Below are 22,553 nucleotides of genomic sequence, written 5' to 3'. Positions count from 1 at the left end.
CTTTTGTTTTCTGTCTAGTGTCTGGGGTGTCGAGCCACCCCCAAGAAAGGCTGCAGACCCACGATTAGTGCAAGATCCACATCTAAGGTCCACAATATTGTTTGTTAATCACGGTGCACTGTTCACTTGATATTTGTTGTTCACCAGTAATTAGCTGCGCACTATCACCCCTTTTTTTTCCACTATATATATCTTTATTTGTACAGCGCCATCCTTTTATTTAGCGCTTCACACAAGCGATAGGCAGAAAACGAAATATTAGGAGACCTATTGAGAATCAGGACTGCAAACATAAAAGGAAATAATAGGAAAAGTCCCTGGCCCGAAGAGCTTACACTCGAGGTGCTCCATTTTGCCATGATTTATTTATGATTTGCTGAAGATTACTGGAAACGGGATTCGGGGACGACACTTCTCATAGTGGAACCAACAGATCTCGCGGGAGGTGTTACTACCTTGATGGAAATCAAAGGATATGGGTTATTATGGCCACAGGGACGGGAGCCTTTTATCGTGGATTTAATTGGGATTAGAATCTAGTTATCCTACTGTCGCGTACGGCACACCTGTGAGTGCGTGACCTGCATATGGGACAAAGGTGAATATACAGCTCTCACGCTGGCCGACTTTTCATTTTCGCAAAGGTCCCTCAAATTAACAATATCTCCCCTCAATCCGTCCCCATATACCACCTGTCACAAACAGGACACTGGTGAGCACGTGACTTGGGTATGCAATCAGGGTTAATGCACATGGCTACTCTTGCCACTCACCTTTCTCCTGCGCAAGGTACTTTCAATAAGTTAATATTAAACCCTATCTATCCATAAATATCTATCCACTGCAACCACCCAAAAAAACATGCAAAATATGTCAATATATATCTGCCAGGGTCTCAGGTCCCTGTTTACTATAGAAAAAAACTATGCACTTAACACAGGAACCTGATGTCACAAAATGTGTCTGAAAATGTAACCGCTCTACAAAGTGTGCACCAGTTCATTCAGAGCCGCAAAGCATTATTTATTAAAGAATTGTTATTAAAGAATTGTTATATATATATATATATATACTAGCTGATATACCCGGCGTTGCCCGGGCGTGGAAGGGCAGGGGGCATGGAGTGGAAGGGCGGGGGGGCCAAGGGGCGTGGAAGGGCGGGGAGGGCAGGGGGGCAAAGGGGAGGGAGGGGCGGGGGTGCCAAAAGGCAGGGAGGGGCGGGGGTGCCAAAGGGCAGGGAGGGGCGGGGATGCCAAAGGGCAGGGAGGGGCGGCGGTGCCAAAGGGAAAGGAGGGGCGGGGGGCCAAAGGGCAGGGAGGGGCGGGGGGGCCAAAGGGCAGGAGGGGCCAAAGGGCAGGGAGGGGCGGGGGGGCCAAAGGGCAGGAGGGGCCAAAGGGCAGGGAGGGGCGGGGGGGGCAAAGGGCAGGGAGGGGCGGGGGGGGCCAAAGGGCAGGGAGGGGCGGGGGGGGCCAAAGGGCAGGGAGGGGCGGGGGGGGCAAAGGGCAGGGAGGGGCGGGGGGGCCAAAGGGCAGGGAGGGGTGGGGCGGCCAAAGGGCAGGGAGGGGCGGGGGGGCCAAAGGGCAGGGAGGGGCGGGGGGGCCAAAGGGCAGGGAGGGGCGGGGGGCCAAAGGGCAGGGATGGGCGGGGGGGCTAAGGGCAGGGAGGGGCAAGAGGGCAGGGAAGGCAGGGGGGCAAGAGGACAGGGAAGGCAGGGGGGCAAGAGGGCAGGGGGCAAGAGGGCAGGGAGGGAGGGGGGCAGGGAGGGAGGGAGGGGGGCAAGAGGGCAGGGGAGGCAAGAGGGCAGGGAGGGAGGGGGGCAAAGGGCAGGGGGGGCAAGAGGGCAGGGAGGGAGGGGGGCAAAAGGGCAGGGAGGGGGGCAAGAGGGCAGGAAGGGAGGGGGGCAAGAGGCCAAAAGGCAGGGGGGCAAAGGGTAGGGTGGCAAAGGGCAGAGGGCCAAAGGGCAGTGGGGCAAAGGGCAGGGGGGCAAAGGGCATTAGGAGGGAGGGCAGGGGGGGCAAAGAGCATTAGGAGGGAGGGCAGGGGGGGCAAATGGCATTAGGAGGGAGGGCAGGGGGGCAAAGGGAATTAGGAGGGAGGGCAGGGGGGGCAAAGGGCATTGGGAGGGAGGGCAGGGGGCAAAGGGCAGGGGAGGGAGGGCAGGTGGGGAGGGCAGGGGGGGTAAAGGGCATTAGGAGGGAGGGCAGGGGGGGCAAAGGGCAGGGGGAGGGAGGGCATGGGGGGCAAAGGGCATTAGGAGGGAGGGCAGTGGGGGCAAAGGGCATTGGGAGGGAGGGCAGGGGGCAAAGGGCATTGGGAGGGAGGGCAGGGGGGGCAAAGTGCAGGGGGGGCAAAGTGCAGGGGGAGGGAGGGCTGGGGGGGGCAAAGGGCAGGGGGGGCAAAGGGCAGGGTTAGTCAGGGATGCGTTAAATAACCCATTCCCCTGCGTTTACTCACCTTGCACACGGCCGTGCTCCTCTTCCTATGGGTACCGGCCGCCCTCCTCCTCCACCTCGGGCTCCTCCGCGGAGAGGCTGAGACGCTCCGGTGAGGAGGTGCTGCGCCTCCCGCGGAGAGAGGCGGAGACAGCCAGAGGAGAGGCGGAGACAGCCGGAGGAGCGGCCTGTGTGAGGGGAGAGCCGCGTGCTCTGTGTGTGGGGGGGGGGGGTGAGCGGGGGGGGGTGAGCGGGTGAGCGGGGGGGGGGGGTGTGAGCGGGGGGGGGGGGCTGGGGGGGTCAGCGCCGGGTGAGGGAGTGACCTATGGGTGGTGAGAGCCGTGGGGAGGTGAGAGTCCCCTGCTGTGTCCCGGGCGCTCGCTCCGCTTCCCCGCTGACTGTAGCGGCGCCGGGGGGGGAGGAGGAGGGGAGGAAAAAGCACGAGAAAGTGGGAGACGCGGGGAGAGGAGGTGCGCGCGGGTCCCGATGAGCGCCTGTGTGTGTGTGTGTGTGTGTGTCGTCACTCCGCCTCAGGCCAATGAGAGGTGTGCGGGGGCGGGTGGGCCAAGGGAGCAATCTCATTGGCCTGGCCCAAGGTCCAATCTGATTGCCGCTAGGGACACAGGGAGGGACACAGGGAGACACATACAGACAGACAGGCAACGACACATAGGACACTTTGAGAAATATATAGTAGAAGATATATATATGTGTATGTGTATGTGTATATATATATATATACACACACATACACATACACATATAGTGCTTTAGATTACAGAAAAAGATTATTTAAAGAACATACAATTACAATAAATGCAAAACAGTTTCTTAAAATACAGCCGTGGCCCCTTTTATTCTCCGACATCTCCGAATTTTTTCGGGGATTTTTTCCGAATGCCACGCACTTCACCGCGTTCATGCCGCATTCATGCCGCATTCATGCCGACGTCACCCGCGGTTGATGTGTTTATTGATGTGTTTATTGATAATGGTTCGGATTTAATTGGTTGCAATTCTTCGCGTATACGCAGACTGTGAACTGACGTACTGTAGGTTGAACTGCTACAGTATTAGACTTTGAAGACAACAGCTCGCGAACGCCCACATGAGTTTTTAGACGGTATTGCAGTATTGCAGACAGTGCTAAGAATATGCTAATATTACGAGCGCTAAAATACCGGAACATATTCCGAAAAAAAAAAAATATACTGCATCTGCCCGCGGTTATCAGAGTTGCGCCGCTACGGCCGCTTTAGGATAAAGGCGGCCGCAGCTGTAATAGCATAAAACATAAAATCAGAAATCCCAATACAGCATGTTACCATATGTCAGGGTTTTCCCCCAGAGAGATCCCTGACTTAGAAATATGAAAATTCACATGTTTGATCCCAAACACAACTCTTCTCCCATTGAAAATCATATAGTATAAGCCCACACCTGTCATAAATCAGGTGCTTGGTTGACGGTTTTACAACTTAGAAAACACCCTGTCTAAAAAGACATTTAAAATCTTGATTCAATATATAAACACTCATAACTTAATTTCCCCAATACTTAGACTACGTATAAAATTTGACAGCCTAACGTCTATTTTCACAGGAGAAACAGTTATCTGCCCTTGGCACCTCTTACCCGTGTGGTATGATTTGATTTGTCTTATTGCCACAATGTCACATACAGTATGTACCTGTTATTATACAGAATAGATTATGTCACATGATATTCTCATTTTTAATATTCTCATTTTTAATAAAGTCCTCCAACTAAGCAGTGACCTGATTATCACGTCTCTGTTTAGTTTTCTTTGAGGCTGACAGCCTAGTATCTGGCAATTGTTTATAGCCTTCTAAACAACACATATGACACTTTTAATGAGCCATCAGTGATTTCCCCCCCCCCTCAATCAAGCCAATATATTGTACTTTTAAGACAAACAAACTAGGCCCTGAAGGGTCGCGGCCAAGGTGACTTTAGAAAGTACTGGTATGGGCATTATTCCAGACCAGGAGTGGGCATCGCCATTCCTCAAGAGCCACCAACAGATCAGGCTTTAAGGATATCTCTGCTTCAGCCCAGGTGACTCAATCAGTGGCGCAGTCTTCGACTAAGCTACTGATTGAGCCACCTGTGCTGTAGCAGGGATATCCTTAAAGCCTGACCTGTTGGTGGCCCTGAGGACTGGCATTGGCCACTCCCGTTCTAGACGTTATTTGCGGAATGTCTTTGTAGAGCTCCTTCTAGAATTTAGTTAAACAGTGTGTGTCCCATAAAAAACTGGAAATATATATTCTTTTATTATATTTGTGTGTTTGTAAAGTAAGCCAATCTTCTTCAAATGAAAGTGGGACTGGCAATTTGGAGAAAATGTAAATAAAATAGACGTTTTAAAGCCAAATTAAAAAAATTTTTGTCCAATTAAATCCATACAGGATTTAAATGATATTAATGATCGGATATATAGGTTAAAACGAAGGGAATAATACTGCTTAAATCAGGTTATCAGAATTTGTATTGGTTTTTTTAATTGAAATCGACATTTACATCTATTTTTTAGACTTTTGTTTTATTTACGTACCAGAACACCCTCCGTCTCTGTACGTTCTTCCTACTTACCAATTAGATTGCAAGCTCTTCGGGACAGGGACTCCTTTTCCTAATGTTACTTGTATGTCCCAAGCACTTATTCCCATTATGTGTTATATTATGATGTCCCGTGTATCACTGCTGTGAAGCGCTGTATAAATAAAGATATACATACATTCATTAGAAACTCTGGCAATGTTCCTCCCCACGAAGTCTGCGAGTGGGGAGACTGACTGTGGGGCTTATTCTGTAAGGCCGAGTCCATAAAAGTAGAAAAATGGGATAAATCCCAAAAGGCGGCGCTCCAACGAATGAGATACAACAATGTTGATGTATATTGTTAAACAAGGTATGGAGATAACTATTACAATAGTGGTAGTATTGGACCCAGTGCTTTAGCAGGAGTGTATAGTCAATGATTGTCTTATGGTGAGGGACTGTTTAATGCCTGTTTGGCACCTCACAAGACAGAAAAAACTCTTACCTGCTGCACTGTAGTGGTCTATAGGTCCCTCTTGAATCCATGTGTAGGGAATTGCAATACTCACTGAATATGTTGTTCACTCCATAATGCGTGCATCACGCAGAGTAAGTAGAAGAAAGCTTAAAATCCAAGGATTTGCAGCGGAGCACAGCTGAGGAATGGGGCCAGCACCAGCAGTTGAGGGGTTAAAAATATGTTTATTGAAACATGGTTTTACACAAAGGGGAGACAAGACAAACCCTGACGCGTTTCAGGCTATGCAGCCCTTTGTCAAAGAGTACAATCACGTCCATAAAAGGACAGGCCGTGCTGAGGCGTGCGGACGCTCAGCGCTGAGCCCCTGCATCCTCAATGAGGATGCCTTGAGAGGCGGCTCACGCGAGCGTCCGCAAGCGTGCTGACGAGTTGGAGTTTTCAGCTGAGCGCCAAGCTGTTTTTCAGCGCTGTCGGCTGAAAACCTCCAATCACAGCACAGCAGTGTCAACGTCACGGCGTCGTGACGTCGGCGCCGTGACGTCGACGTCAGTGCGTCGCGGGTGATTGGCCCAGCGACGTCACTGCCCCGCCTCCAACCATCTCCCCCCGTCTCCGATCGCGCCCGCTTGCTCGCCTGTATGGGCATGAAATCGCGCAGATTTCAGCAGGCGAGCCTCAGCGTCAGCGCGGCTCGGAACTCCTCACCCCTCTATGGCCCGGGCCTTAGGTGTGATAACGTGCTATTGCATGAAAGCCCCATTGACTTTAATAGTCTTCTGCACTGATCACCCTTTACACAATAAGCCCCTTTAAATCTTGTTTGCAACTTCCCCCCCCCCCCCACTGCCCCCACTCAGATTTATGCACACCCACTGCATGTCAAATAGCCAACTAGAAGGAGATGGGCAGGGCAGAGATGAGGGCAGTAATATTCTCACTGGTCCCAATGTTTGCAAACATTTACAAAATATAGTTACAAATGCACCAGTCACCTAATTCTATTAACCCTGTCACTGCCAGGAAAGCCAGCAATGCCTTGCCAAACCCTCTGACAGCAATTGAAGACGCAGGGCCCTGTTAATTATACTTCCCCACGCCGGAGAAGATTTCAACCCCATTCGTTTGAATGCATCCTCTGTTTACTCTGAGGTCTGGAGAGCGATTTTTATAAGATGTTTGAAACAGGGCCGTAGAGTTGAAAACAATACGTATCGGACGGTAACCCAACTCCTTTGGTGAACCTGGGCGCTACAACCTCATGTTGGACGGGGGGGCGGGGGGGAGGTTCGTTTTTCTTGGCATAACACGTCGGTGAGTTTCGTTCCGGGTCTCTCTTCACAGCTGCCACTTTGGCTTTTCCCAGAATGCTCGTCTCCACAGAAGCTTATCCGACATGCCCCGTCAGCTCCTCAAACACCTGGAACATTATAGCAAATTATCCATATACACCCAGCCAGATGAAGAGGCTTCTCATAGAGACATCCTATCGTCCTAATCAAGCTGAAATTACATTCGCCTTCACCTGCTGCAGAAACCCCGGGATTCAGACGCACGAGATAGGAAACACTAATCGGAATTTCACCGGCATTTTAAGAGCCTGGGTGTGTATATATATATATATATATATATATATATATATATATATATATATTTTATTCACAAATAGCCACCTTAGTCAGTCGGTATACGGGACTTTAGAAAGCAGGAGAGTGGGGGGGAGGGTAATATATTAGAGATTTTTTAATGTAGTAAAGCACCACTGTTTTTTCTTTTACTTACACACTTCTGTTTGTTTGCGTTTAGAAACTCTCTCTCCATTTCTGATTTGTGGGGGGGGGGGGTATACATTTTTGAGGTTAGGGGAAAAAAATGAAGTCATTATAGGAAATATAAATTGCTTCTGACGGACAGTATCAAATTGTATGAAATTGCTTTTAATGGGATTTAATACAGATATGGATCTTTTTTTGCCCAATAATTTCACCACTTCTGCCTTGATGTTTCTTAAATTGAACACAGCACCACTACTTTTTTTTTTAAAGTACTGCAGACTTGCTGGGTAATATTTGAATACAAAGACCAAATCCCAGCCAATGTTTGGCTGCAGAGGCCTCTTCAATTTGTTTTCCAAAGGGGCCAGATCCATTTAAACTGGGCGCAGGAGGCCCATAAAAGTATTGTAATATAATTTTGGATACCTTTTAAAGAGGCAATCCGCACGGCACTTAAAAAAATAAATAAAGCTTCTTCTTTTGTTTAATATATGCAGCCTTTGATTACCTTTCTTGAAAACGAATTCCCTAAGGTGCTGATCGTTCGGTCTCCTGCAATCGCTCAGCAAAAAACCTTCTTCCCAGGGTTCACTAAATGACTGCCTTTCAATCAGTGTAACTCAGCGGTTACAAAAGTATGTATTACGAAGGTAACATTGTCTATTGTTACAGTTTGCAGCTCAAACTGCTGGGAATATTGGCGACAAATGATCACAAATAGGAAAGTGTTGCAAAGCTCTTGCACTGCTGGGGAGGTGGGCTAAAGCCTGCTATAGAAATCAAAGGTTGCTCAGTATATTAAAACCTCATTAAATCTGCAGACCAAGAAATGTTCTGTACCATGAGAAAATACTTGTAGCTTTAAAAAAAAAATGAATAATATTTTAATGTATTATAATGTAACAAGCATTTTTTGTTTCTATGGCATCCATTTACAAAGTCACACCCCCTTCCTCTTCTGAAACAGGCTCTGGCACACCCCTTTTTGAGCCCTGCCCTCTCTCTAGCAGTGCACCAATTGTATCTAGTAACTGCCTGGTCACATGATCTTCCCCACAGAACTTTGCATCTTTGGTCCTCTTCTGCTGCACTGACAGCCATTTAGTGAACCCCCGAGCCGAATCTTCACCGATCGATCACAGGAGAACGGATTGATCGGCAACTTAGCTAATTACTTATCATTGTGTGGATTGTATTGCTGCACATATATAAGGGGGGGGGGGGGGGTAAATAACATAAAATAAAACGGCAGCTTGAACTGCTGCTATAAAAATGGCATTAAAGAATTAATTTAAAAAAATAAAAATGTAATAAGTATTCTACAGAACTGATTGTTTTTTTAAACACACACGTAGGATATTGCATGGATTGCACTCTTAAAGCCTTAAAATATGACTATATACGTCAACGTTTTGCCAGCATGTATAACATCTGTACCACAGATATTTACATTACCCCAACTTACAAGTGCGTTTCCGTGTAAGAAAAATTGCACTGCAATTAGCAGGAGCAGACAGTCCAACAGCCACTTAAGGGCTCTACGGTGTCCCACATTGGACACGTGGGCCACCAGTTGAAAAGTTTCAACTAGAGTCCATTCTCACAGCCTCATTAACCCTTCGAGTGGCCGGAGAGGCCGTGATCACGTGATTGCTCCGTCAAGTGAATCATCCTGAGATACCCGCCAGTAAAAGTTCCCGGTCGTTTTTACCAGGGTGATGTAAACGGCCATCCATATGGAAGCCGCGACCAATGACATTGTGGCTTCCTATTGGTTTGACATTAGGCAGCCATTTTGTTTCCCCTGGAGGGGGATTTCAAGCCTGGCAACTTCACTGGTAAGTAACGGAGTGGTCGCCGGAGCTGAAAATCATCGGCCTCTGCACAGTTCCCATTGCTGTCAAAAACATAACGGATAAAAAAAAAAAGAGTGCGGGGAACTGCTACTTTAATGATATCATGTTTTTAATTATAGTTCTTTTTAATTTTAAAGTGCATCACAAGTGCAGTTTATAGGTAACTATATTCCTGCCACCTCTGTGATTGAATGGGAAGAGTGCTTTGCTGATGCTCTACATGGCAACCGTCAAAGGAGAGCAGAGGATGGTATTGTTGATATCTTCCCACAGAGGCCCAGGTACACTAAGGGTTGCTAAGCTTTACCATATCCTCAACTCACATTCAAGTCACCTCCCTCTAGCGAATCTTGGCCAGAGTGAGTAACTGGCTGAGGCTGGAATCGAACTCACAAACTTTCGAGAAGGATCCAGGATCGACTCCCACGACCAGCTTCTTGCAATCTTTACATTTTTATGAATCTATCGTCACCTAATCGTACTTGTTAAATTCTATGAATAGTACATTTCTTCCTCAACATCCAGGCTTTTAAATTAGGTGATGCAAAAATAAACACCAACAATTTCTCTATAGAAAAAGCTCTAAGGATCCCTGAAAATGAATATGTAATTACTGAGTATTACCCGCAATACTCTATTTATCTGGAAGGTAATTTTTCAATGTAAAGTACATTTATATATACAGTATATATATATATATATATTTATTTTTACTCTAACAAAATTTCCCTCAACCTTCAGTAGTCAATTCATTCCCCCCCCCCCCCCTAATATATCTATCTCCCTGCTGGCTTTCAGATGTCGGCCAGTAAGGAGTTAAGCCCTTTGCCGCCAGGCGCCCACTGGCAATGAAGGGGTTAACCCATTTCTAAATATTTAATGGCATGCAAATTGCATCGCGTCTGACGTTACAGTAAAAGGTGAAAGGTTCTAAGTAGTCCCACATTTTCTGTTCTCCAATTAAGCAGCTGTGTTTAATGGACACATCAGATTGAAGTCAGAATTGATAAATGCTCCTTTTGGGTAAAGCAGGATTTTTCTTGCCTAGAAAACCCCCTCTTTTAAAACCCAATTAAAAGAGGTAGAAAAACAGCGGAATATTCAGATGCTTCTAAAAAGCAGGATGATAAAAGTAGATGGAAATTAGAGTCAGCGCTAATTATTATAATCAGTTTAATTATAGTGTGCAACGGGAACGCACGGGACGCATCCCACCTGTTATCAGCCTGTATTATCTCCAACGTGGAACACGCGCCACTTTGGTGCGCTTGGCAGGTCTGTAGGGTGGTGAAGCTGTATCTCGCAGCTCTCCCTCGCTATAAGGAGGTGTCTCCAACGTACTGTACTTTTATACAAGCCTGCAATATGTTGCATGTGCCTTCTGCAGTGAGGGGAAGTCTCGTTAAGCATGTCCTGCTTACTTGGAAAGACCGTCACTCACTATTTAGATAGCAGTCTCGCTCATTGGATAGCAGGATCACTCATTGGATAGCAGGATCACTCATTGGAAAGTAGTCTCACTCATTGGAAGGCAGTCTCACAATTTAAATGGCAGTCTCACTCATTAGATGGCAGTCTCACTCATTAGATGGCAGTCTCACTCATTAGATGGCAGTCTCACTCATTAGATGGCAGTCTCACTCATTAGATGGCAGTCTCACTCATTTGGATTTAGTATGTGTTACGGAAAATGAGTCCCACTTGTTGATAGTGAGTCTCACTCATTGAAAGATCATTCCAATCATTTGGAGTAAGCCTTGCTCATTAAGTCGAAATCTCACACACATAATTAAATTAAGATCTATTTATCTATCTACACGTCTATCTATCTATTTATCTATCTATCTAAATCTCACCCACATAATTAAATTAAGATCTATCTATCTATCAAATTATCTACCTATCTATCTTCTTATATATCTATATCTATCTATCTACTTATATATCTATCCATCCATCCGATAGAGCTACTGTATATAAACATACACACCGGACTATGAACACACATACTATACATGTATATAATCAGTATCCATCTATTACAAAGATAGATCGATAATAGTTACAGCTAGTTAAGTAGATGGATGTATATTGAAGATAGATTGATAGGTAGATGTACAATATCCCCCCACCCCCCCCCCCCCCCCCCCACACCACCACCCACCCACATCCAAATATATAACTGCAGTAAATGTTTTTAAAGCATTGACTTTTCCCATTAGGGCTCAGCATATCCTGTTAAAACCGGCAGTGTGACAGTCTCTAAATAAATTTAAAAAAAGAGCAGCGTACCATTTTTTCGATCAAAGGGTAACAAATTACCTTTAAGAGCCAGTGTCCCCGAGCTAACAGAGTTTGTTTTAGGTAGTCTGGCACATTTCTATCTAAAAGCATATTTTCTTCTCCCCCAACGGGCGCTGTAGTACTCCCAGCTGTCGCAGACCTGTGCATTTGGAACAGCTATATAAATTATGTAAATAGTAGTGGATGAGTGGTATTAAGCAGAGCTCGAGTTGTAGAGATGTTCAGGGGTTTTATAGGCAGCTGCGGCTTTATGCGTCTAACCAGGAATCTTTATGTCCTGGCTTTGTATGACGGTGACACACAATCAACATCAAGAGGGATACGTATGAATATTAAGAACGAAAGAAAAAAAGTATGTATATGCAGGTGTATTATTGTGGCGCCAACCAGATACGCAGTGCCTTACAGTGTTTTCAAACATTACAATACAGGGAATATAATAATACCAATGGGATGAGGGCATAAAGACATTAAAATAAAGGCGAAGAGTGGTGTCTTATGTCAATCTTGGTCACTTGTTGTTCGAGCGTCCTATACCTATTTGGCATAGAGCAGGGGTGGCCAACTCCAGTTCCCAAGGCCACCAACGGGTCAGATTTTCAGGATATCGCTGCTTCAGCACAGGTGGCTCAATCGGTCTCTGCTTCAGCACAGGTGGCTCAATGAGAGGTTCAGCCGAAGACCTGTGCTGAATTTGGGATAGCCTAAAAACCTGACATGGTAGTGACCCTTGAGGACTGGAGTTGGTCATCCCTGGTATAGAGGTTCACAGCACCGCAGATCAGCAAAGAGAAATGGGAATTGTGGCAGTAACCGACGCTGATCTGCATTCTGCTATCCCTATAATTCCTACACTAACTGCTACTATAAAGTAAAAAATGTGCTTGGGTCACAAAAATCCAAAGGCAGAATAGAGGGCTGATGCCACTATAATGTCAGCTACTATAGAGGAAAGGGGCCTGGGAGTCAGTATTTCAGGTGACTTCAAAGTAGGAGAGCAATGTAGCACAGCTATGTTGAAAGCCGGCAGGGTGTTGGGTTGTATAGGGAGAGGTATTGGCAGCAGAAAGACGGGTTGGTGATGCTACGTTATAGACCATTGGTGGGACCTCACAGAGAGCTCTGCCCAATGGGGGAGACAATATCTCCAGAAGAACGTAAATAAATGAGAGATTGTGCAAAGACGGGCTACTTAAATGGTGCATGAGACTTATCAGGAAAGATTAAAGGGCCTTCATATGTGCAGTGTGGAGGAGAGACATGAGAGGGGGTATAGGATTCAAACTTTCAGGTACATACACTAAAGGGTTTCCACAAAGTGCCGGAGGGAAGCGTATCTGAGAGAAGGAGAAGAGCTAGAACAAGAGGTTATTCTCTGACGCTGCAGGGCGGGAGGATCAGAAGTGTGAGGAAGTACTTCTTTGTGGAAAAGGGGTTGGATTGATGGAATGGCCTCTCAACCAAGGTGGTAGGAAATTAAAAAAATGCTCCTCCCCTAACTGCTCCTATAACCGCTCCCTAAACCGCTCCTATAACCGCTCCCTATAACTCCTCCCCTAACTGCTCCTATAACCGCTCCCTATAACTCCTCCCCTAAATGCTCCTATAACCGCTCCCTATAACTCCTCCTATAACGGCTCCTATAACCGCTCCCTATAACTCCTCCTATAACCGCTCCTATAACCGCTCCCTATAACTCCTCCCCTAACTGCTCCTATAACCGCTCCCTATAACTCCTCCCCTAACTGCTCCTATAACCGCTCCCTATAACTCCTCCCCTAACTGCTCCTATAACCGCTCCCTATAACTCCTCCCCTAACTGATCCTATAACCTCTCCCTATAACTCCTCCTATAACCGCTCCTATAACCGCTCCCTATAACTCCTCCCCTAACTGCTCCTATAACCGCTCCCTATAACTCCTCCCTTAACTGCTCCTATAACCGCTCCCTATAACTCCTCCCTTAACTGCTCCTATAACCGCTCCCTATAACTCCTCCTCTAACTGATCCCATAACCGCTCCCTATAACGCCTCTTATAACCGCTCCCCTAACATCTCCCTATATCTCCTCTCCTAACTACTCCCTATAACTCCTCCCCTAACTGCTCCTATATCCAGTTCCTATAACTCCTCCCCTAATTGCTCCTATATCAAGTTCCTATAACTCCTCCCCTAACTGCTCCTATAACCAGTTCATATAACTCCTCCCGTAACTGCTCCTACAACCACTCCGTATAACTCCTCTCCTAACTGCTCCCTATAACTCCTCCCCTTACTGCTCCCTATAACTCCTCCCCTAACTGCTCCTATAACCGCTCCCTAAACCGCTCCTATAACTCCTCCCCTAACTGCTCCCTATAACTCCTCCCGTAACTGCTCCTACAACCACTCCGTATAACTCCTCTCCTAACTGCTCCCTATAACTCCTCCCCTTACTGCTCCCTATAACTCCTCCCCTAACTGCTCCTATAACCGCTCCCTAAACCGCTCCTATAACTCCTCCCCTAACTGCTCCCTATAACTCCTCCTATAACTGCTCCTATAACCGCTCCCTATAACTCCTCCTATAACCGCTCCTATAACCGCTCCCTATAACTCCTCCTATAACCGCTCCTATAACCGCTCCCTATAACTCCTCCCCTAACTGCTCCTATAACCGCTCCCTATAACTCCTCCTATAACTGCTCCTATAACCGCTCCCTATAACTCCTCCCTTAACTGCTCCTATAACCGCTCCCTATAACTCCTCCTATAACTGCTCCTATAACCGCTCCCTATAACTCCTCCTATAACCGCTCCTATAACCGCTCCCTATAACTCCTCCCCTGACTGCTCCTATAACCGCTCCCTATAACTCCTCCTATAACCGCTCCTATAACCGCTCCCTATAACTCCTCCTATAACCGCTCCTATAACCGCTCCCTATAACTCCTCCCCTAACTGCTCCTATAACCGCTCCCTATAACTCCTCCCTTAACTGCTCCTATAACCGCTCCCTATAACTTCTCCACTAACCGCTCCCTATAACTCCTCCTCTAACTGCTCCTATAACCGCTCCCTATAACTCCTCCCCTAACTGCTCCTATAACCGCTCCCTATAACTCCTCCCCTAACTGCTCCTATAACCGCTCCCTATAACTCCTCCCTTAACTGATCCCATAACCGCTCCCTATAACTCCTCTTATAACCGCTCCCTATAACTCCTCCCCTAACATCTCCCTATAACTCCTCCCCTAACTGCTCCTATATCCAGTTCCTATAACTCCTCCCCTAACTGCTCCTATAACCAGTTCCTATAACTCCTCCCGTAACTGCTCCTACAACCACTCCGTATAACTCCTCTCCTAACTGCTCCCTATAACTCCTCCCCTTACTGCTCCTATAACCACTCACTATAACTCCTCCCCTAACTGCTCCCTATAACTCCTCCCCTAACTGCTCCTATAACCGCTCCCTATAACTCCTCCCCTAACTGCGCCTATAACCTCTCCCTATAACTTCTCCCCTAACTGCTCCCTATAACTCCTCCCCTAACTGCTCCTATAACCTCTCCCTATAACTCCTCCCCTAACCAATCCCCGAATTGCTCAATGACACATGCATGGAAAAAAACTGACACAAAGTAGCTGCCAGCTAGAACACATTAATGCAACATAAAAGTGATTCTCTTACTGTAACCCAAATGTCACACTTCATTTAGAAAGAAAGGTCACCCTTCTGATCATTTGTCATAGCCCCTTGTTTATCTCTTGTGATTTGAACGTGCCTACACTACCAATGCTTGGAGACTGTTCCGTGCATCCACTACCTTTTTGCTGAAAACCTATTTTCCCAAGGCTTGAATATAACAAAGAGATAAAGTGAATTCAAATACGTTTCCTCCCTTCAAAGACTTAGGATGTCTTCAATGACTGGCAGTCCCCAAATATCCCCCCCGATGTCCCTCCTCTGCTCTCAAGAGTTTACCATCGAACAAGCAGCGACTTGCCCACTTCAGAGACCAGCTTACCCACGACGCCACTCCCCGTTCAAACTCCCGGCCAGGCAGCGGAATCCCGGGGAATGCGACACTGCGTGCCAACGGGCATTGGACATCTGCTGGGGTGGCGTAGCGCCCACACACATACACACACACAGTGTTCTGCCAACTCCAGCAGGAGAGAGCTGCGTGCTAACCATGCATGGGATGAGATACGGCTGGCATCAGCGGGCAACACGTGCTTTATCTCATGCCAAGAGATCTTCTGTTGTGTGTACATGCTAAAGAACCAGGGATTCATGCTGCTCTTATAATACACAAGGCCAGGGACATCTGTGTCATAATGCCCCCTCCCTTCCCCCATCGGTGATTACTACATGAAGCCAGTGGCTGCCAGAAAGACAAGGGACCTTAGACTAAAACTTAAATCAATGCGCATTTTTTTGGTTCTTTGGGTCCTCTTTCATCACTTCTTATTATATACTGATTGGGGGACAGCTCCAGATAGCGTTACATCACATGCATAGCCTAGCTGGCTGATACTATACCTCTCGGATGCACTGACCTTGGCCCCTTGCAGAAGCACTTACCAGAACACCCTCCTCCTGTCTCTCTAAGTTCTCCTCTCTTAGGCTTCGGCCATGTTGCCTGCTTGCTGAGCATGTTGCCTGCTTGCTGAGCATGTTGCCTTGCTTAGGCTTCGGCCATGTTGCAGCACTGAGCCCCTACAGCCGCAATTAGAGCGGCTTTAGTAGGGGCTCACCTGCGCTTCCGCGCGCTTGCGGAAGCGCAGGTCTTAGGGGAATTTAAAATTCCCCCACTTGCCGGCGCGACAGGCCGGTCACGTGAACGGTTTGCCCAATGAGGGCGAACCAGCTCCGTGACGTCACTGGCCCGCCCCCGGCCAGTGACGTGCCCGCCCCCGGCCCGCCCCCTTACGGCGAGCAGCACAAGCAACCGCAAGGCCAGGGAAAGCACCCGCTTTCCCTGAGCCTCAGCGCGCATCAGCACGCCAGCAGTAAGCATGTCCGAGGCCTTACTTCTCAGATCAGGGCTGGGCAACACCAGTCCTCAAGAGTCACCAACAGGTCAGGTTTTCAGGATATACGTGTCAATCATATTAGCCATGTGATCTGGATTTTAAAAATGATCATGACAAATTGGGTAAAACGGTAAATTTGGGGGGGAAAGGGCAACTTTTTTTTAACTAAAAAAAAAAACAAACCATGGCATTGTCTACAAATTTCGCACAACTATTTGCAAACAGAATCCTGGCCAGATTTAAAATAAACATGCAAAGCATTTGGTCGCTGTGAAGCCATTAAAACGTTAAAAAAGATTTTGGTCTGATATATATTATTGTAAAGGTGGGATGCAGCTGTATGTGACACATTAAACGTCCCTGTCACTAGGTGCGACTGCAGAGTTATAGCCATTTAAAGCAGCAGTGCAAGCTGGCGTTTTTTTTTCTTTTTTTCACCCCTTTAATATGCGCATCAATACCGGTCTCCTGCGATCGATCCGTTCTCCTGTGATCGATCGGCGAAGATTCGGCCCGGGGGTTCACTAAATGGCTGTCAGTGCAGCAGAAGAGGATCAAAGATGCAAAGTTCCGTGGGGGAAATCATGTGACCAGGCAGTCACTAGATACAATTGGTGCACTGCTATACAGAGGGCAGGGCTCAAAAAGGGGTGTGCCAGAGCCTGTTTCAGACGAGGAAGGGGATGTGACTTTGAAAATGGTTGCTATAGAAACAAAAAATGCTTGTTACACTATAATACATTAAAATTGTCATTTAGAGTTGATTTTAAAAAAAAATGCTTCAAGTATTTTCTCAAAGTACAGAACTGATTTATTTAAAAAAACACAAGTAGGATATTGCTTGGTCTGCAGCATTAAGGCTTCACATATTGATCCCCCACTATGGGATCCCAAATACTCCTGTGGCTGTTGGATAATTACAAGGTACAGTAACCTGCTAAGAGGAGGGGGAAAAAACAATTGGTTTAAATGTGTGTGTTGTGCGAGTTTAACCTCCCAGGAGGGGCGTGATGCAATTTTGGGTGGTGGACTTGCGGTGGCATAAAAAAAAATCATCCACAAACATCATCATCAACAATGCGAGTAACAATACAATCCTTTGCCTTTCCTTATTGGACACCAAGGGAGCAGCCAGAGAAGTACATAGAAGACCTCTTCACTGCCCCAAAGAGCTTGCAATCTAATCGTCTGCTGCCTGAAGCACAGGGATGTAAAGGGGAAGGTGTGCCAAGCGCTGCACGGGGCAAGTCTGCATATTATGCATTATGCGCACCTGCTGAGGATTTGCCAATATTATACCAGATGTAACCACCTCAATAATTAACCAGCGTGCCGGAGGGGCCACGGCACAAGAGCGTCACAGAAAAAAGGCTGCGTTTAGGTTTTTCTGCAACTTGATTGGTTTTGGATTAAAACTATATATATATATATATATATGAACAGTTTTAAAGACAGCGCACTTTTTCCAGCACACCTAAATTGCTGCTGTGCTGGTGACGTGTGGCAAAATGTTGCACCAAATATCAATATTGATTAAGAATGTTAACTGAAACAACCAGTGCTAGCCTATATAAGAATTTTTTTTTTATATATTACAAAAAAATAATATAATAAAAAATCGTAAAAAACCAAACAAAAAGTAAAAAATGTGCAAATAATGTAAAAAAGATATTGCAATAAATTACTAAACAATAAATACAAAATATATATTGAAAAATCCAAAACTGAACTATAAAAAATACTTAAGTCCAAATGAAGTCCATGAATGAATAAAACAAAGGTCCAGGCTGCTTCTTCTTGGGCTCACCAAGTTCCCATAGTACCTATTAGAAAAAGAAAAGAGAAAAAGCGCCCGATCCTTGTGTAAAATCAGATGAACATTTTAATAAATCACGGACAAGACAAATGCACACTTACAATTTGTCTGATAAAAACAGGCATTGTATGGGACCTGCCCATGCACCAAATGAAGACTCCACGGTCACCTCCGCTCTGCAATCTCCAGAATGGTTCTGTATCCAGTGTTTGAGAACGCCGTTTGCTCCAGGCTGGATAATGTTTACTTGTATGGAGCTTCTCAGCAGCGTGCGTCCGCCATTGCTCACACGCATGTGATACTGGAACCCGGAAGGACTTTGCTTGCGTCTCCACGATCTCTCTCTGGTGCCAAGGCAGGTCAGCCACCGTAGTTCCAATGTTAACTGTCCCTATGCGTTTCTTCCGCCTTTCCCCTGATGAAATCCGCAAAGGCGGAAGAAACGCGTAGGGACAGTTAACATTGGAACTACGGTGGCTGGCCTGCCTTGGCACCAGAGAGAGATCGTGGAGACGCAAGCAAAGTCCTTCCGGGTTCCAGTATCACATGCGTGTGAGCAATGGCGGACGCACGCTGCTGAGAAGCTCCATACAAGTAAACATTATCCAGCCTGGAGCAAACGGCGTTCTCAAACACTGGATACAGAACCATTCTGGAGATTGCAGAGCGGAGGTGACCGTGGAGTCTTCATTTGGTGCATGGGCAGGTCCCATACAATGCCTGTTTTTATCAGACAAATTGTAAGTGTGCATTTGTCTTGTCCGTGATTTATTAAAATGTTCATCTGATTTTACACAAGGATCGGGCGCTTTTTCTCTTTTCTTTTTCTAATATATATATATATATATATATACAGTGGTTGACAAATCACCAAAAAATCTACTCGCCACACAAAAAAATATACTCGCCACCTAGTACCAAACGTATGCTGCTTGGGCCAATAGTTGCTCGCCACGATGTTAAATCCACTTGCCCGGGGCGAGCAAATGTATAGGTTTGTCGAACACTGTATATATATATATATATCCCCTCTTACTACTATGCCCTGACTGACACCTGGTGCTGAGGTTTATTGCTCTCGCTATGCCACATGTTGCTTACGATCAGACAGCGGGAAATAAGTACCCGGCGGGTGTGGTACAACTGCTTTAATATATTCGTTATCCAGTTCTAAAGACCTTGTGATCCTCTGCGAAGGATCACTATACTCATCATACATATATTATAACACATAACAGTAACGCCGCGCAGGTGTGTGTTAGTGTCAGGTAAAAATGGACCACCCAAACCTGGGTATATGGGCCTATATGATGGTGGTGGAACCACCGTGAGAGCTCTTAGTGCATTTAAATGTAGCAGGCCTGTACGTCACCAAGGTCTCCGGTACCACTTTAACTGCAGTCATTGAGGGTTGCCTGTGACAGTGCTCGACACTCCGTGCGCTTTGCTGCAAAGATACTGTTCTCCCTCCATTGAATCTCTGCGCTCTCCCTCTCTCAGCGGGACTCAGGCTGGCCTCAGGCCTATGCAGCTCTGCCTCCATTTGTCATGGCCGCCCCTCTTAAAGGTTCCTCTCACTCTTAGTCCCACCTCCTCTTCCACAGTCTTTGCCATTGGCAACTACTATGTATCAGTGACATGTGCATAGCACACAGGAGAGAAACCTGCTAGGGGGCTGGGTGAATGTGTTGCTTGCATCACACCGGGCCCATGGAGGATTTCCCAATAGGCCAGGCCTAGGGGTGGCAAAATTTTGCGGCGGCCGAATTTGGGTTGCAGAATGTGCGATCGGCAACGTGACGTCACAGAATGGCAATGGGATGGCGCGGCGCTGGAGAAGGAGGGCGGCACCAGGTAAGTGCCTAAGGGCAGCATTTTTTTTTAAATCCGACACTGTGCGTAGTTAATTCTCCTTGAACACGAACCTCCCATTTAAAATCCTACTTCGCTACCGTTTTGGGCCGAACCGTTCTGTAAGAGGCGCAGCGCACTTCCACGTCCTGGCGCTGGCTCTGCAACTCCCACAACACACCACTTAGATTGAAAGCTCTTCCTCCCCCATGTTGGATTTTATATTACGTTTGCGTACACCCCTTTTGCGTTATATCGCTCTGTATTAAAGGAGCAGTTTTTCCTACTGCCCTTTTTTTGCCCCTGCCCTTCTTCCTATGTATACAAGAAAAATGGTACGCCAGATAGGGTTGCTAGGCAACTTCTCCAAAAATACAGGACACAATGCTGAAAGGCGTGACGCGCTCCACACGCACATCCACACCTTACCGCTCTTTCCTCCTCTCCTTGGCCCCACCCCCAGGCTCCTGACACCTCCTCCTGATTGGCTGCATTACCCATCAGCAGCCAATCAGCATGGAGGAAGCTGCCCAGCCCCCTAGCAAGAGCCCTGCTCTCCCCCCTCTCAGGGAAATCCCGCACCCCCCTCTCTCCCCCCAAGCCGGTCAGGTCACTATGTCCAGAGAGGTAATACCGGTCACTGTGTCCAGTATTAACTCTAATTATTTACTGGAGAGTGTCCAAATACAGGACAGTCCGGTTCAATGCTGGACAGCTGGCAACCCGAGGCCCAGGGGGATCTGCTGGTTTAAATCTTAATTACTTTAAAAAAAAAGAGCTGCAAACACAGATAGGAATCTACTATATATTTCTGAAAGCACTGTATGTCTGCGTCCCTAGTGGCAATCTCATTGGTCCCTTGGCCCGCCCGCCCCCGCACACCTCTCATTGGGCTCACACACTCACACCACCCCCTTGGCCCGCCCCCCACACCTCTCATTGGCCTGAGGCGGAGTGACGGGCCAAAGGTCCAAAAAAAAAAAAAAAAAAACACACACATATCTCTGTCCTCTCCCTCCCCATCACACTCACCTCCCCCCCTCCCCGGTGCTCACCTCCCTCCCGCTCCACTCCCTCCCCGGCGGGGGGACACGCGCCCACCTAAGACGCGCCCGGAAGCCGCTCCACTCCCGCACTCACCTCCCTCCCGCTCCACTCCCGCACTCACCTCCCGTTCCACTCCCGCACTCACCTCCCGCTCCACTCCCGCACTCACCTCCCGCTCCACTCCCGCACTCACCTCCCTCCCGCTCCACTCCCTCTACACACCACTCCCTCCCGCTCCACTCCCGCACTCACCTCCCTCCCGCTCCACTCACCTCCCTCCCGCTACACACCACTCCCTCCCGCTCCACTCCCGCACTCACCTCCCGCTCCACTCCCGCACTCACCTCCCGCTCCACTCCCTCTACACACCACTCCCTCCCGCTCCACTCCCGCACTCACCTCCCTCCCGCTCCACTCACCTCCCTCCCGCTACACACCACTCCCTCCCGCTCCACTCCCGCACTCACCTCCCGTTCCACTCCCGCACTCACCTCCCGCTCCACTCCCGCACTCACCTCCCGCTCCACTCCCGCACTCACCTCCCTCCCGCTCCACTCCCTCTACACACCACTCCCTCCCGCTCCACTCCCGCACTCACCTCCCTCCCGCTACACTCACCTCCCTCCCGCTACACACCACTCCCTCCCGCTCCACTCCCGCACTCACCTCCCGCTCCACTCCCGCACTCACCTCCCTCCCACTCCACTCCCTCCCGCTACACACCACTCCCTCCCGCTACACACCACTCCCCGGCGGGGGAACAGGCAGGCTGCCACGCGGCGCCTAAGATAGCGGACTCCCTTCCTCCCTCGCGCTCCATTCCCTCCCGCTCCATTCCCTCCCGCTCCACTCACCTCCCTCCCGCTCCATTCACCTCCCTCCCGCTCCATTCACCTCCCTCCCGCTCCACTCACCTCCCTCCCACTACACACCACTCCCTCCCGCTCCACTCCCTCCCGCTCCATTCCCTCGCGCTCCACTCACCTCCCTCCCGCTAAACACCACTCCCGCTACACACCACTCCCTCCCGCTCCACTCCCTCCCCGGCGGGGGAACAGGCTGCCACGCGGCGCGTAAGATGGCGGACCCCCTTCCTCCCTCGCGGCGCCGAGTGAGAAGATGGCGGCGGCCGGAAGTACAGGTAGGTGTCGTGTGTGTCGCTCCCCCACCTCCCCCCCACCTGCGGCGCCGCACGGAACTGAGAAAGGGCGCATCACGGGACTGAGACGTGTGTGTGTGTGTGTGTGTGTGTGTGTGTGTGTGTGTGTGTGTGTGTGTGTGTGTGTGTGTGTGTGTGTGTGTGTGTGTGTGCGACACTGCCCCCCCTCCTGTCCACTGCCCCCCCCTCCTGTCCACTGCCCCCCCTCCTGTCCACTGCCCCCCCTCTCCTGTCCACTGCCCCCCCTC

The 22,553-nt window shown here is 48.3% G+C and overlaps 1 protein-coding gene across 1 annotated transcript in view; it reads left to right on the top strand.

Annotated features, from left to right (window-relative positions):
- Window positions 1–22,553, top strand: part of LOC142464574 (uncharacterized) — a 55,469-nt gene that overhangs the window by 6,551 nt on the left and 26,365 nt on the right. Inside the window, exons 3-4 of the mRNA XM_075567945.1 lie at window positions 6,820–7,079; window positions 21,068–22,287. Of these exons, the coding sequence (XP_075424060.1) occupies window positions 6,820–7,079; window positions 21,068–22,144 (1,337 nt within the window). The 3' untranslated portion in view covers window positions 22,145–22,287. The remainder of the gene's footprint in view (window positions 1–6,819; window positions 7,080–21,067; window positions 22,288–22,553) is intronic.

This window comes from Ascaphus truei, chromosome 13, assembly GCF_040206685.1.
Source record: "Ascaphus truei isolate aAscTru1 chromosome 13, aAscTru1.hap1, whole genome shotgun sequence".
Lineage (NCBI taxonomy): Eukaryota > Metazoa > Chordata > Amphibia > Anura > Ascaphidae > Ascaphus > Ascaphus truei.
The sequence above is the reverse complement of the archived record's forward strand: the minus strand, read 5'-3'. Positions and strand labels throughout refer to the sequence as shown.